Source organism: Sinocyclocheilus anshuiensis, unplaced genomic scaffold (genome assembly GCF_001515605.1).
Source record: "Sinocyclocheilus anshuiensis isolate Anshui unplaced genomic scaffold, SAMN03320099.WGS_v1.1 scaffold423, whole genome shotgun sequence".
Classification (NCBI taxonomy): domain Eukaryota; kingdom Metazoa; phylum Chordata; class Actinopteri; order Cypriniformes; family Cyprinidae; genus Sinocyclocheilus; species Sinocyclocheilus anshuiensis.
Genome location: NW_015549610.1, coordinates 458,793 through 476,061, shown reverse-complemented (window position 1 = coordinate 476,061; position 17,269 = coordinate 458,793). Strand labels below are relative to the sequence as shown.

Genomic DNA, 17,269 nt, shown 5'->3' with positions numbered 1-17,269 from the left:
AAAGTATTTTTCACAAATAAATATTTAATAAAAATATAATTAAAAAGGAAGTAAACACTGTAACCAACAGCACTCAGTGTTCTGGGAAATTTGTGTGCATTGGGAATCATATTTTTTCAAATAAAGCCAAGGTAACACTCATTTTACATACAGCACGCAGTGAAAATGACATTAATATGGCAGTGGGCAAATGCATAAAGCGTAGCTTAATACTTTTTGTATACATTTTAATTCCTTTGTTTAACAGTTCTATCGGTTTATTAGACAGACTTCTATCCGTATTAGACAAAACTGTTAACGATGACGGCGAACAAGAGGGAGAATGTGAGCACCGTGTACTCAAGCGCTGCCGCTCTCAGCGCCGTCAAAATAAAAGTCCCGGCTCGAACGCATAGGCCAAGCAGAAAAACTTTTATCGGCCTTGGCGATATATCGGTCGACCACTAATCGTAAGAGTTTTTCCATGGTTTTAATTTTAATTTTAATATAACATAATACAAATAATTTTTTTATTTTATTTAAAGAAGAAACCAAACCAATGTATATATGACATTTGAGGCTTAGTACTATAGAAAAGCAATAAAAGTGTTTCAGTTAGTGTTTTCAGCTTGTTTAAATTGTGATAATCGTAATGAATAATCGCAATTACAATTTCAAGGGAATAATCGGAAATTATGATTTTTGTCATAATCGTGCAGCCCTATTACATTAAAATTAATTACTTAAACTGTCAGTTTCAATTAATTAATAAATTGATGCTTCTATCTATCTATCTATCTATCTATCTATCTATCTATCACTTTGATTTCTATGCAGTTGTTATATTGGTGCTTCTAAATTTAATTAAAATTTTGATAAAGTTCTAACAGAATGATGGATCATTTTACCTTTTCAAATCACCACCATTTAAGATTATAAATAAAGTTTGTGATCGAATATAACCAAAAAACTGAAAACTATCCAGATAATTTCTACATTGCCCTACATTCTACAGCTACTGTATGTGTAATGGCCTTTTGTAGAACTAATACTGATATTTATATCAACATCTTCAAAGTCCTATACAATTCCAAGTGCTTAATTAGTTAGAAAATGAAGACAAAGTCACTTTCTCAGTATGTAGGAGTGAGACCGAGGTAGATGCTGAGAGGAAGGAGGAGTTGGAGGCAAATGGTTGGCGACATTCCTCATGAACATTCAACCCTGTGCCGCGGGGAAGGTGAGAAAATCCGTTCAGTATGTTCTCGGAGGAATATTCCCAGCCAGGAGACAGGACAAAAACATTCACATTTTCAGCAGATCTCATTTCCATCCTCCTCACACACACACACACACACACACACACACACACACACACTGAAGTTGCATTCTGGAGAACCTTCACTGAACAACACCACCATCATTATAATTACTCTGGGATAATTCACTTAGCTCCTGACAAAACAATTCACTCTGGCCGTGTCTACCACAGACTAAACCATAGCTAAGTATAAAAAGGCTCATTACAAAGTAGAAAAATAGAATATCTATTGCTTTGAATGTGAAAATGGAGCTGAAAACATGGCCTATGCTCGTCACACCAATCTGATCTGTGGATTCATGTTTACACTGTTTATATTAGAGAAGTGCATGATAATTTAACAGTCACACAAAGGAGAGCTGTTTGTTCGTATGATGGGTATTATAATGAGGCACCTGTTCTGTATTATTAGAAGGAGCAGAAAGGGATCACAAACTCTTTATCTCATGAGACTACAGGCTTGTTTGCAGGGTGAAAAAGTGAATTCAACACAGGTGAAAAAGTGTTGAATTCATCTAGTCTGTCTCTTGTGTTATAGCAGATTCTTAGCAGGCTTAATGGTTAGGCTGTGGATTTGGTTGGTGGGCTCTGCACTTACCCCCTGAGAAAAGTAGAAAGCAGCAATGCCCAGAGGCCAAAAGCAACAGAGCATGGAGAAGATAGCGAGGCCCAGGTGATCACGAGGAGGGATGACGATGAAGTTGTCCTCGCTCTCACTGTCGCTGGAGCAATCTGTCTATAAACGAGAGAGAAGATACAAATTATTTCAATTTGGTCACTTTTTTGATGCAGTGATGCATTTATAGTCTGGATTACAGGATTGTTGGAAATGTGGAGTAAGGTCTTTTAATGTTTTTGAACAAAAATGATCTCCAAGAAATCAAAAATACACTAAAAACAGTAATACTGTGAAATATTATTACAATTTTAAATAGCTGTTTTCTTTTTAATATATTTATTCCTGTGAAGGAAAAGTTGAATTGTCAGCAGCCATTACTCCAGTCTTCAGTGTCAAATGATCCTTCAGAAATTATTCTAATATGCTGATTTACTGCTCAGGAAACATATTATTATTATAAATGATAAAAAACAGTTGTACGTCTACATTACTTTTTTCTGGAAACAGTGTTTTTTTCTTTGAATACAAAGTTTAAAAGAACAGCATTTATTATAAATATAATTTTTTGTAAAAATGTAAAAGTCATTAATTTCACCAAGTAAAAACATATATTTCTTTAAAAAAAAACTTACTGACCCTAAACCTTTGAGGCCTAGTGTACTAAAAATTATGAAAAAATAAAATATATATTAAAAAAATATATATAAAATTGTCTTCACATTTTGAACACATCTGAAACCCCTTAGTACTTTGCTGGCCCAGATTTCATTTTTTTTTTTTTTTCATTTTTCTTTGTCCTTTCTTTTTATTTAATTATCACAAATTATCACAAAAAAAATTCTGTGATAATCAACATTAACCTACACGTTGTTTACAAAGCTTGCATTGAATCTGTGCAGCATTTCCATAGCATTTTGTGAAGTTTTCATTGTTTGCCAGTTCTCTCCTTTGATTCTAGTGATTCACTTGAGTAACTAAAAATACCACAGCCTCGTGAAGAGTGTGCCAAGAGGAAAGCTCTTAGGAAAATATTTCTGTACTGATTCACAGCAATAAGCTGCAATCATCAGTGGTGAAGGATAGCTCTGTCACTGGGGTTTTATCTGTGAAAATAATAGGCCTACCTCTCTATAAAATAACATGAGATGTTAGATTGGATTTCTCCGTAAGGAGGGGGTGAAGTGGCTTGTGCACATGGATATTGTCATGTTTTCTGCTATATAGTCTGGTACATCTCTTGGCAAAAGCCAAAATACTGTTTTGTGTTTTGGTTTCAGAAACTGAGGAAACTGACATTTCCTTGTCATTCATACTAAAGATATCTGACAAATATCAGTCCATATAACGAATCGTCACACCTACACTTTTTCTCATTGCTTATAACCAAACCTTGACGTTACATAAGAGGATATAAATATTTAATTGGGCATTTGTTAGTCAGTCTGCTGTGTTCTGTGGACGAGCAGTTTAGTTCTTTAAAGTGAAACAATGCGGGTGAACTTGCGAATGAACTACGCCAATTGATAGCATCGTTTATATGCATAGTTTTAGCACCTGATTCACTTTGCAAAATAGTGGCATTATCACGTAACTCTGCAAACGCACCCACAAAATCAGTGCTGAAAGCAATTTGCACAGTGCAACTCCTTTTGTTGTGGGTTGGTTTTGAGTGCTAGGTTTTGGAGGATGTGGCATACTTTTCTGAAACTGTAGATCATCTCTGCAGCAATAAACATGATAGTGACTATAGGGATGCAAAGTATATTGGTACAATAACTAGTGTTAACTAGGGAATATTATTATTAGTGCTAGGTTTTGGAGGATGTGGCATACTTTTCTGAAACTGTAGATCATCTCTGCAGCAATAAACAAATGATAGTGACTATAGGGATGCAAAGTATATTGGTACAATAACTAGTGTTAACTAGGGAATATTATTATTTTTTTTTTTATTAGTATTAATTGATATCGTGTATATATTGGCTATATACTGCAGTTCGTAGTTTATGGTAGGTCAGGTAATTAAAAAAAAAATTTTTTAAATCTCTTATGCTCACCAATGCTGCATTTATTTGATTAATAATATAGTAAAATAGTTTAGAATAGCTATTTTAATATATTTTGAAATGTAATTTTTTTTCCTGTTATGTCAAAGCTGAATTGTAATCAGCCAGTCTTCTGTCACAAGATCCTTCAGAAATGATTCTAAAATGCTGATTTAGTTCTTAAGAAACATTTCTTCTTCTTACCATTATTATCGAAGTTGAAAACTCTTGTGCTGCTTAATTTTGCAGAAACTGTGAAACACTTTTTTTCAGGATTCTTTGATGAATCGAAAGTTCAGAATTTGAAACAGAAGTCATTAGGTGTGGTTTAGGTGTGTTTGAATTGGGGTTTTTAGTTTTAACTATGCTATCTTACTATTGGTGACATATTATAGAAAGTTATGCCAGGCAAACGTGGTGTGAGTTCTGATAACCCATGCACTAATTGGAAGTCTATACACTTGATAACCGTACAGAAGTGTGTATGACCAGATAAATCAAACGACAACACGCTTTTTTTTAGCTTGTTTATCTGTATACGCTTAAAAAATTCAAACTGACAGTGCCTGACATTTTTTCAACAATTTTTTCCTGCATGGATTTAAATGCCTAATGCATTGAACTATCCAAAAAATGGAATAAAAACAGATAAGCCAAAAACAATCTGATCATCTCTGCTTTCAGCTGAAAGGCATGAAATTTGTGCATTATGTTATTAGTGATCTAACCTGAATGTGAGTAATCTGGCAGCAGTGTCAAATGGTTAAGCCCCAGAGCCAGAGTCCCACAGCTTGGCCCCCGATAAGCCCACCTTCTACCTCTCAGGTGCCTCTCCTGAAAGAGGGTGGGCGGGGGTTGACGGCAGATGCTGTCACTGCCTGCCAGTTTCCTGACAGGTAATGACAGATTAATGGATCGTTTTATCCTTTCAGGGTGGCAGGAGGCACAGGAAGGAAAGCGTGTAATTTATGTTACCAAAATGCCGCCCCCAGCATGAGCACGATGAGCCCTGTCCTTCTCCCCGTTTCTGTCTTTTCTGTTCTTTTGCGATCCAGTGCTCAGCTAATAGAACTTCATCTCGTTTTCAAGGTGATCGATGTCAACGCTTTCAAACTTATTATGTGTGTGTCATGTGTGAGGGCTCTGGATGAGTGCCCTCCTTTGGCGCAGAGGAAATTGAATCCATACACATTTGTAATTAGCTGCTTAATCAAATCTATCCAAATTCCAGTTACTCCGTCCGACACGTTTTCATTGCAATGTAATAGGAGTAATATTGTTTCATGTCAAACTGAAATTATCCTCAGATGGCATGCCCGCAGACCTCCCATAGCCTGATCACTGACCATCTGATGCATATTGCACACAAAAATGGCAAGCTCTGACTGAAATCCACACTTTTGATCTGATTTGCTGGGTGTGTGTTGAGGTCTATACGCCAAAGGTGCAGGAAACCTATTGTTTTTGTATGGGTTATTCTTTTATACTGTTCAGATGTTTGGGGTTGGTAAGATTTTTAAGAATGTTTTCAAAAGTCCCTTATGCTCACCAAAAACAAACAAACAAACAAAAAAATGTAATATTTTGAAATATTATAACATTTTAAAGTAACTGTTTCTATTTTAATTTATTAAAAATTTTATTTATTTCTGTGATGGCAAAGCTAAATTTTCCAACAGCCATTACTCCAGTTTTCAGTTCAACAGAAAAGCATTTATTTGAAATGGAACTCTTTTATAATGTAATAAATTAATTGAATTGAATGCATCCTTGATGAAAAGTTGTAATTTCTTTCAAAATAAAATCTTTCTGCCCCCAAACATTTGAACGGTAGTGTGTTTATTTTTATTAAATTTCCATAGACATATAATGTTTTTAATTTGATTCATATCATGTAAAAACCCTCATGACAAAAAGTTTGACAATTCTGCAAATCATTTTAAATATATAAACCGGTTATTTTCCAATGCTAGGGGGCACTATAACTAAAGAAAACCTCTACATTTGCGATACCATTTAGTATTCCTTTTACTGTCATAGCATCAGCAACATCTGTATCCATTCTTATTCCAAAGCGCTTGGACATAGATAATTGTTGTTTTTGGCCATTATGTCGGAGTGATGTCCAATCATTTTTTTAATAAGTCCGCTGAAGTTGTGTTCAGAAGCTAGCAGGTTTAAATAATGAGCACTTTTGATAAAGAACTCTTGTATTTGCCAAAGTTTGCAAGGCTAATGGCATCAGATTTTTGTTTGAGGTTTCAAATGAACTGGATATCCATGAACAAAACTGAACATTCTGTTTTGTTTTCTGAATTCAGGCAGACTTCTGTCCAAATAGATTGTTCTTGGCCACAATAAGGTGCAATGAGGACCAGACTTTTCGCCATGAGACTAAACTGAAATTAGTTCAGGCTTGGTCTTTGCCCTTTCATAAAGCAAAATGCAACTCGTGCAGTTTTATTCCGAACTGCACAAGCATAGAATTTATGAATTCTTCCTTTGGTGCAGTCTCCCTTCACATCTGTCTGACTTCGAGCAGTCTGTAGGGAGAGCCGCACAAATATAAATTGATGTTGAGGATGGAAAGTGAATGAGGTGATCTAAACAGCAACCGGTAAACTGATGGAAAGGTGTTGGGGGAGGGAGCGGGAAGAGGTGGGCCATGGAATAAAAGAGCTGTCAGGTGAAAAGCTCTCCGAGGCAATTATATCCCAACAAAGGGGCAAGTAACTGCATCAGCGATGTCGTCGGGAGGTCATTGTCCCGGCAGGTGTCAAAGCGTCGTTGAAAACAGCCGCATACATTTTTTATGGGACTGTCCAGAGATTATAAGCAGTTGGCTCGTGGTAGAGAGTAGTTAAGTTGTGTCATGCCAGGTGCTGGCAGCATTTCAGCAGCAAGTCATGAGGATATAATTCATCAGGGGGTTTGATTAACGTCTAGCGCACACCAGACAAATAAAAAATACTGACTTAATGAGCTGTTAATAAGCCCGGCTGATTTATAGACCCCACCACACTTACATATGGCATGACCTGTGTTCAAGGACCACAGTGGGATTCTCAATCTCTGAGCAAATAATCAGGCTGACATGCGTAGAAAAGAATAATAATTATGTGCCATATATTTTCCAAACCATATTTCCAAATGCATTAATTTTCTCTTCCAGGATCCACTGATTTAACTGATGTTTGATGGCAAATGCTTGTTGATAGAGGCTTAAAGAAAATTATTTTAAAAAGCTCAAGGCTGTAGTAGTAATTTATGGGTACTTGGGCTCGATACAGAAGCCTGGGATAAACTCTTGTAATTGATATTTGCAACCTCGTAACTGAGATACATTAGTAAAGTAATACATTTTGCAATGTTTACTCTTGCTAAACTATCCATCAACAGTTATGATAAATTAATTTTCTGTGGAATACACAGCAAGCTCATTTATCTTCAGTCTGTGTAAATAGCCTTTGATCACCTGGGAACTCAGCGTACCCTCTCGCCCACAATGTAGCAGTAATGAGATTAAGAATGGGTTAGTGTTGACAGAGTTCTTTGGGTCTTAATAATTTAAATACTAATTAATTGCCTGGTGCCAGAGCTTTTCATTTAGACTACAGAGGAGTGTAAGAGAAACACCATTAGTCGTTTAATAGCTGTGTTTCCATCCACCTATTTTCATGCGCATTTTGGGATATCGCATAAAAAACGCTGGATGGAAACGCCAAGATGTGCATAAATTCTAAAAATGCACAAAAAAACGTATGCGCTCAACTAAGAAGGATAAATTTCTTATCCGGTAAGAAAACATGTGCATAAACTACGATGGAAACACTTTTACCGAATAAATTCCTTAATGTGCATCAAAAAGACGTGACTTTGTGATGGGACAGCATAAAACTGGACCAACCAACAGACCAATCTCATTTGACAGCATCTGAAAAGCTAGTTTTGTCATTCTAAAATGCTTAAGCAAAGTCTCGTAAAAGTGCTAAAATAATTAACTCCCAGAACTGTGTTCCTAAACAGCAGGCCCCGAAAATAAGATAACATGACCGCGTTTCGTCTACGCGCTCTGAAGCTCGTAATTTATTGTATACAAAAAATATGATATGCAGTGCCTTCTCCTATACTGCAGCAAATTAAATTTTTCTTCATGATATTTAGCACAAGTTAATCAGGAAGTGACGATTTTGTTCTCTTCAACTCTCTGGATTGAAACTATGCTTTATTCGCAAATTTTATGTAATATTCCAATTTTGCACATAAGTTTAATTTGTAACTTTGGATGGAAACATAGCTAATGTAATGGTTGTGCTTGGTTCTGATACTGTGGAAATCTGATTTTAATGATGATTAATGATGCTTTTCACATTTTTTTAAACTGATACCAAGCTAAATCTGAAAATCTCAAACTTATATTCACATTATGATGTTTTCAAAATTATATTTGCAAAGAAATTTTAGCCTTTTGATTTTAGCTTGCTCCCTGAAGGCTGCTTTATCGCATGTCTTTTAGGAGCTTTATATAAAACCACATAAGCAGCTGATGTTTTGACATGGCCCTGAAATTCATCTTGAGACTGGCATACAGCACTCTGGAAACTGCAGTTGCATCAAAGCTTCAGTGGAATATGATTAGAGGTTGAAGAACTTATTCGTCTTTCTTTCTGTGAGAAAGGACATATTTGTGAGGCCACATTTCCACTTGTGAGAGTTTGTTTGCAAGGCGGAAAGAGAGAAATTAAGACCGTTTGACAGTATACAACTGTACACAGAAAACCCAATGCAGCCTTTTCTGCTTTTTCACAGTCAATCAACAGAGCAAAAGTTTTCTATGCCTAATAAATGAAATTCAGACATCTCCACAACTGCGACAGAAACGTGTCTCTATGGCTCTTGGTGGTAAACAACCCTCAGAAGAGTTTTCTACAAGGAATAAAATTTAAGAGAGAAACTGTTTTTTGGATGTTTTATCAGCTGTTTCCTCTCATTTTAACAAAGTTTGACCAATTGGACACATGCACATACTCTGAAAACTTTACCCAAGTATAATGACTGCACAAACAACTGAAAGACAATTATTAATTTGACGGCACAGTAACACAGATGGTGTGCGAAGGCAGATGTTATCAAATGGATGGCAAAAGAAACTAATGATATTATTGACTGGAAAGTTCAGTGCTACAGATTGCCAAACATCAAAGGGACTCCAGCTGTTAGATCATTAGCAAACCAGCTTTAGGGCATCTATAACTGATCATATTAAAAACATATACTTAATGATAGGTTATGATAGGTTACAAGGTATTTTCACAGTAAGGCTCATACTATATCGGTTATGGACTGATATCCAAGTTTTTTTTTTTTTTTTAGTCGGACATTTTAATTTTTTAATGCCCATTTTCCCCCGTTTACATTTAGATTAGTTTTACTGTCATCCAACATAGACATGAGCCGGTATTCGGTAATGCGATATATCACAATAATGAACATGCACGATATTGTTATCGTGGGCACTTCAAAATACAGAGAACAATTATTTATTACAAATTATTCAGAATTTTGAATGCATTTGAAAATACTTTTCCCATCAACAATGCACAACACCGCTGTATGCTGCATCAAAGACGCATGTGCACTCTTAAGGCCTTTCCACACTGAGCGCGAAAAAGCAAAATGAATATCAGATGCAATGACGCGCTGAAATAAAAACAACAGATTCCTATGGATGCATCCACATAGACCGCGAACATTCGTGCACTGAAAATGCGGATGTTTTTTTTTTTTTTCGAACCAGTCCGACGAATCTTTTCAGTTTCGCAAAGCGAAAACACGGGCCGTCCAATAAAATCTACCGAAAATGCGAGTGCTTTTTTTCGAACCAGTCCGACGAATCTTTTCAGTTTCTCAAAGCGAAAACACGGGCCGTCCAATAAGATTTGAGCATTACATCACGTGGCCAGAGCAACTGCTGTTACCCAAAAGGTCGACGCGGTGGCGCTAAAAGCTCAGAAGACTCTATTGAGCACGAGCGTAAAAACACCGAAGTAGAGGACTTTCAACCATAGACTGTATAAAAACATGGACGTAGTGTCCGTGACCCGTAGTTTTCTGTGCATAATCACTAAAACAATAACATTACCAATGATGTTCGGATTTTAAATGACAACTTGACTGACAACATGGGATTTACACTTTTTGACCGTTTTTGATCGTTTTAAAAAATCGAGTGAAACAAATAGACATGATTGATTTTCTGTATGTGTTTTGTATGCAGCTCATGGTATTTTTAAAACAAGAAAGGATGTTGATGACATACAAAGAGTCTGCCTATTATAATCAAAATCAACTATAGATCACAATCAGAAGTTATTACAAGCACTCGATGATGGTTTAAAGTGACTTTTAAACAAATACATTAATAATTACATACATTTTCAAGTGTAGCTTGATGCTAATTGTACCTCTAATTATATTATGGGATATTCTTGAAAGCATTAAATATATTTGTGTTTCTGGTGTAGAACCAAACTTTATTTATCTTAATTTAATGCTGTATATTGAGCAGCGGACCATATACGAGATGCATATCTGCATATGGTTTTAGTTTTAGTTTTCATCATTCGATCAGTCATCGTTAGTAAAATTAAAATAATCATTGCCTAATATCAGACAGAATTTTAATATCCGTCTATCTGTATTTCTATTATATGTTGAATGACATTTCTCATCACAGCTTTCTGTTGGTCACAGCATGTCGCTCAGTAGTTTATGCAATTAATATAACTATGGATACACCAATATTAAAATTTTGCCCGACACTGATAAGCTGATCATTATTTTCATATTAAGGCCAATAATATGTAAATGGTGGATAAAATTCTATATTGTTTTTTCCTAAGTAAAAATAACACTATTATAACAGTCTGTAGTGGTGAAACACCTTTTGTTTAAAACTACAGACAGTACAGATTATACATGGTTCCTACATTTACATATAAAAAGTTAATTTTGGCATCCTAACATTATAATGCACAGTATGAAAAATGGATATTAATTTTGAGATTTGTAAAAGATTGCATATAGCCTATATAAAGATTCCTACACCATTTAAGTTCAGCTTATCAAAAACAACAGGGATAATGAGCATGAACCATCCATCAACATAATCATCATCATCTTTTCATTTAAAGGAGGCTCATTGAGGATTCTTAAGTTAATATGCACTGATGAGAATCTTTTAAAAAATTACAATTTAGCCATTTCGACACTTCCCTATTCAAGGTGATGTGACAATTTCTTATTAAATACTTACTGGATAATTTGTCCTCAGTGCATTCTTTCTAAGGGATAATTAAATCTGAGGAGAAGGAACTAAATTGGCTTTAAAGGCATCAAATTGTGGTTTAAGAAGATAAAATACCAATTTCATAACATCCTGTTACTTCTAAACAAAAACACTAGGACCATTAGTGGCTCTTTTCCACTAGAAGAAATCGTCCAAATGAGATCTGCTGTCAGTCCCTCCTCAAACAAGAAGCTCTGACAGATGTGTGTGCGCTTTCCAAGAGTGAGGACAACTAAGGCACAGTTCACACTTTTCTGTTACACACAAGATATATTTCACAACACTCAGAATAAAGAACAAGAATGGGAACAACAGAGGTGTCTCTAGAGGCAAACTCCCGAGTTCACTTTATCATTGCCACAGAGGAAGAACAGAGGGATCTTAAAGCTATAGAATACAAATGAAGAAACACAAGCCTCAATGTCACAGGGATATTACTAATGCACTGTAGAATTATCTCTCAAAGGATGCTCATGAATATCCTATTATGAGATGTAAAGACACTGTGTGAACCTGATGAATCATTAGCCATTCAGATGAATCGTTCTGATCTCACACTTGCTCACTGTAATGACTTTTATTTGACATAACTCAGCCCCAGATGGAATCTGGTGACTTGTTTATTTTCATTCACATCTGTGCTGATTTTTGGGAAAATCTGTATAATTTTGCAGTAAACATTGTGAAAAATTGACTGGTATTGGCCGATACTGGATATTTAATACGTCTTTCGGATGAGATGTTAAACCGAGGTCCTGACTCTCTGTGGTCATTAAAAATCCCATGGCAATTCTCGTAAAGAGTAGGGGTGTAACCCCGGTGTCCTGGCCAAATTGCCCCCCTGGCCCTTGTCAATCATGGCCTCCTAATAATCCCCAACCACTTGATTGGCTCTATGACTTTCTCTCCTCTCCACCTGTAGCTGGTGTGTGGTGAGCGCACTGGCGCCGTTGTCCTGTGGCTGCCGTCGCATCATCCAAGTGGATGCTGCACACTGGTGGTGGTTGAGGAGAGACCCCCCACATGATTGTAAAGCGCTCTGGGTATACAACAATACACAATAAAGCGCTATATAAATGAATAATTTATTTATTCATTCATTAATTGCACACCTTCTATTGTTATATTTATATTCCCTTAAAATAGTTAATAATTTAATAATGTGCATCCCTAGTTATCTTTAAATTACCTACTATGCCACATGCTGTGATCATTGGAAAGCTGTGATGAGAAATGTCACTCACCATATAATAAAAATACAGATACACCAATATTAAAATACTGTCTGATGCTGGCCAATATTTATTTTAATTTTAAGGACGATAACTGATAAATGACATTAAAATTAAACATCACAATTGCTACAAGTGAATGCCTAAATTGACTTGTAACATTTAAAAACTAATAATTTTAGTTGTTCATTGTGGTTCTGTTCACATTATATGCTTATTTTTTTATTGCTTAAAGGTGCAGTGTGTACATTTTAGCAGCATCTAGCAGTGAGGTTGCGAACTGCACACAGAAAAGCTACGGTGGCTGACACAGGACAAAGATGTCGTCTTTGAGAAATCAGAGAGTAGCCAGTCAAGTAATGAGGTTTCTCAACAAAGGTAAACTAAGGAAGTATAACCGATATGTTATTGCGAACATTATTGTTACTTTTGTTCATCAATGTGTCAGTATTTTATTCGCAAAAACAACATAGTGACGAAATGGGCTCTGTAGAGCAGTTTGTCCTTTTAGGGCTACTGTAGAAACATGGCGGCGCAAAATAGCATCTTCCATGTAAGGGGACCCGTCGTGTATGTAGATAGAAATTGCTCATTCTAAGGTAATAAAAACAGAACAGTTCATTATGCACCTCTGAAAACATAGTTGTGTATATTATATTGCATTTCTGTCAATAGGTCCTCCTAAATATTACACACTGAACCTTTAAATTTTAGGGGTTAATTTGTTTGCATGTTTTGTAATGTACTGTAAAACACGCAGCATATCATGAAGATATACCACACCATATGGGCCGCCGAGGTCCCGATCCCCACATGCAGAGAATGTCTTTAATATCATCAGACAACTGCAATGAGCGCCGGAGCTGCTCAGCATGGAACTACATCCATTGTGAGACTCCAAAAGGCCCTGAATCCTGGACATGACCTGAATACATATTCCTCTCACTGAGCTTCAAGGGTGACGGACCCCCATCCAGCACCATTACATCCCATCAGCAGCACTGAACATTGCCCAACCCCTCTCATTAACTCTTGCCTATCTGCTGAGAAATTGAAGTGGTAGTCGTCACACATGATCCAATAGAGCCAGCAGATGTTGCTAGAGCATAAAGTGATGTTCTAAAGCAATTTCAAAACTCAAATATAAAATTAAACCTTTGGAGGACAGGCTTTTGAAATGTGAAGCCTTTCCAAATACGGGCTTATATTGTAGAGCAGGCTATAACTAGAAGCCGGTGTTCCCTGGGAGAATTGAGCTGCGATGCTTTAAGGCCACCTGTCAAGGACCTGAGGAATTAATCCAGCCGTACAAAACAACACAAGTTCGGCTCAGCATCTTCAAAGAAACCTTACCTCGTAATCCACATATTCCTCTTCCTCCACCTCGTAAGACACCGTCTGGATTTTCACCTCGTTTTCGTCCAGCAGTTTCGCCTGCGGGTCCTCCGTACTGGGGGTCTCCACCGCTACATCCTTGTCTTTCTTCTCCATGAAGGTGGTCTCGCAGCACTCATTTTTGTAATCCTTGCCCTTGCCGCTCACATCGTCCTTGTAAAGGATGAAGTTAGGCTTGTAAAAGGCCTCCACTGCCAAATGAAGCGAGGTGGCGTCCAGTAGCTGGGCTTTAGCCTTGCCATTTCCTCCCGTGACCGCAACCCCACCTTCACCGCCACCTCCTCCACCAGTCACAAAGTAGTTTATAATGTTCTCCTGATACTGGTTGCTGTGGAAGTCGCCTCCATAGCCGTAGTCGGCCATCACCATGTGTTTGCTGTTCTTATCCAGAAGAGGGTTCTGAAGCTCACTTAGGCTCTCCATTGTAGAAGAGCAGAGCGCCGGGACTTGGTGTTTAACAGTCGGATGGAGAATGAAGGGAAGGAGCGATGACCTTGGCTGGACTGATGTGACAGGTGCTAATGTGTTCAATAGGCCGTGAGCTGTAGGAGGAGTGAGAGGAGAGAGAAGTGAGGGAGCGCGAGGCAAAAACATGGACTATTGAGCACATGCATAGGAAAGTTTAATAAGACCGAACTGCCAGGACAGACAGGTGCTGGGCAATGGGAAGGCAGCCATGCTGTTAACACGATGTCTGTGGCACAAAGAGTGGCTTAAGCTACAGTTGATCTGCGAAGACTCTTATTAGGGACTGTGACATAAATAATGCAGATTGAGGGGCTTTGCAAAAGAGTAGTGAGTGACTATACATGTCAGTCTGGGGAGAGAGTGGTTTTCTCTCTGGTTTCCCGCGGTTTCATTCGCATTCAAAAACCATCATGTCCCATTCCTCCCTGCTCAGCTGATAAAATATGGTTATCAGACAGGCAGATTTCAGTTAACTTCATTCTGCTGCCCCATGACACTCACTGATAACCCTGCTGAATGGCTTGCCTGAGAGTTCATATACCATGAAGGTAAAGTAGACATCTTTGTTACAAAGGCAAACCCAAACACAGCCAATGACCCATCTTAAATGCCTAACTGGCCATCCAGAATTGAATTGAAGGGGAAATATGTAGTTAGTCCTGCATAGGCAGACCTTTGTCTAAATGGCATGTCTGATACACCGTGTAGATTTTATTTGTCATTTTATGTCTTTTCGTTTTTTTATGTTAATTTCATTTGATGGTCTATTGTGCCTGACGTTATTTATTTTACAATAATAGACTGGCATGAAAAAGTAATAATGGGACGTCAGTCTTGTGAATGACTGTACAGAAAACACTGAGGCAATAGTATACAATTTGAGTAGATTTCTCTCTTATTGAAAGTACTAAATTATTTCAGACATCTCAGAAAACATCCATTGTCAATTTTTTTTAATGCTTTATATTTGACTGTCACAGGGCCGGATTTACCTCTTTTCGTGACATAGGCAAAACAAATTTTTGGGCCCCCTTCCCTATTATTATGTTAGGCCTAATATTACCACCCAAGCAAACAAAAATATTTCTTAATCAGTGGAAACCGTTACAGTGTTTTCTATCGCAATAAGCACTTGCGTTCAGTCAATAAAAATCGAATAGTTCTTAATTTGTTTGAGAACTGAGAAACATTAATAGGCGCGGCGACGTGGCCACATAATAACCACTTCGGGACTGCATTATTTCTCTAATAATTTTAACGGCCTGGAGTCACAACCACACATCAAGACATTGTTCAGATGATTTGTTTCAATCATGACATGTTTCCGTCCTGAAATCTCATGTGTTGAACTAATTTTTTACGCACCTCATCCCAAACCTTCCGTTGCAAATTCCAAAATGTAATTTTAGAGCTAATAACGGAGGCTTGAGCTATTGATATGCAGGCTAATGCAGTTATTAATGCAGTCTAATGCGGTTATTAGAGAGAAAGAGAGCGAAAGAGAGAGAGGGAGAGAGTGCGTGTGAGAGAGACTGGGAGAAAGAAAGCGTGATTTCCGTAGCTTACATAAAAAAGGTGGAAGACATGGAAATAGTTTGTCATTTTTTACCCTATTGTTTGTTATATTTATTTGCTCAATGTCTTCTGGGGTGATGGTTCTTTTACTGTTGTAGATAGCCCATAGTATAACAAAAATATTATATATCTCTTCATTGTGTTTGGGCAAACATAGGCACGTGTCTAGAATGCCTATGCATAAATCTGGCCCTGACTGTCAATAAAATGTTATAGTTAATAACATATGTAATGTAATGTAATTAGTTATTAGAAATATGACAAAATCCACAGTATGCTACAGCAGTTTGCTATGAAACAAAAATTACTAAACTTATGTAGCACTGAGATTTTAGCAGAAATATGAAGGCAGTTGTTGTGCATTGAGTCCATTATCAGTCATTTCCATTTAAGCATATGGCAGATGCTTTTATCTAAAATAACTTACGATGCATTGAATGTGTACCATGGAATATTTACCATGCATTCCCCAGGAATCAAACCCATAGTACCATACTGTCTGAGCTACAGCAATGTACAAACTAGATGGTTTTCTTTTTTTTTCATATTTTAGTGCATGTTTGTGTCATGACATGCAGCGTGTGAGCTGTGGTACATTCTAGCTTCCTATGACTATATTCAAAATGAGGCAGTGTTTCCACCATCTGATCACATGATTATGAAACACATTTGAGCTGAAATGGACTGATGAATCAACACATTATTAGCAATTACAATTAATTAATCACCCATTTTTACAGGAAACTTTCTGCTTGCAGAAATCTATTAAGTGTCTAAACCCTGTGTATATTTCAAAAGATTTTATGTCACTAATCATTGATTAATCATTGCATCAATCTGGCATTGTAAACAGACTTGGTTTCTTGGTGGACTGATTAAAAAAAATTGTGCCCTTACTCTGGCAAGCGGTTTAAAATCAGCCAGTCAGATTAAATCCGTGTATCATTCGATCATTCATTTTTTTATTTAATATTGAAAGTAGAAAAATGAGAAAACTGCTCCTTTTTCGTTTTTTTTTTTTTTTCCAAAAAACGAAAAACGAAAATTCAGCTTAAATTTTCATTTTTCGTTCATGGGTGGAAAAATGAATAAACAGCTTGAATATTTGATTTCTACACGTGGGTGGGAATTAAACGCCCCTTTCTGCTGATTGGTCAGCCGAAGATCAAACCGTGCCTTCTTCAGTTCTTCCGCAGTATCCCGCAACAGAATAATGGTCCTCCACTGTAGACCAGCGGTTCTTAAAGTGATAGGGGGTCCGAGAAATAATTTGCTATAGCCTAAAGT

The 17,269-nt window shown here is 37.0% G+C and overlaps 1 protein-coding gene across 1 annotated transcript in view; it reads right to left on the bottom strand.

Annotated features, from left to right (window-relative positions):
* The window catches only part of LOC107659181 (synapse differentiation-inducing gene protein 1-like), a 28,020-nt gene that overhangs the window by 4,345 nt on the left and 6,406 nt on the right, over positions 1-17,269 (bottom strand). The window contains exons 2-3 of the mRNA XM_016448029.1: positions 13,898-14,481; positions 1,899-2,036 (exon numbers count right to left, since the gene is read on the bottom strand). Of these exons, the coding sequence (XP_016303515.1) occupies positions 1,899-2,036; positions 13,898-14,362 (603 nt within the window). The 5' untranslated portion in view covers positions 14,363-14,481. The remainder of the gene's footprint in view (positions 1-1,898; positions 2,037-13,897; positions 14,482-17,269) is intronic.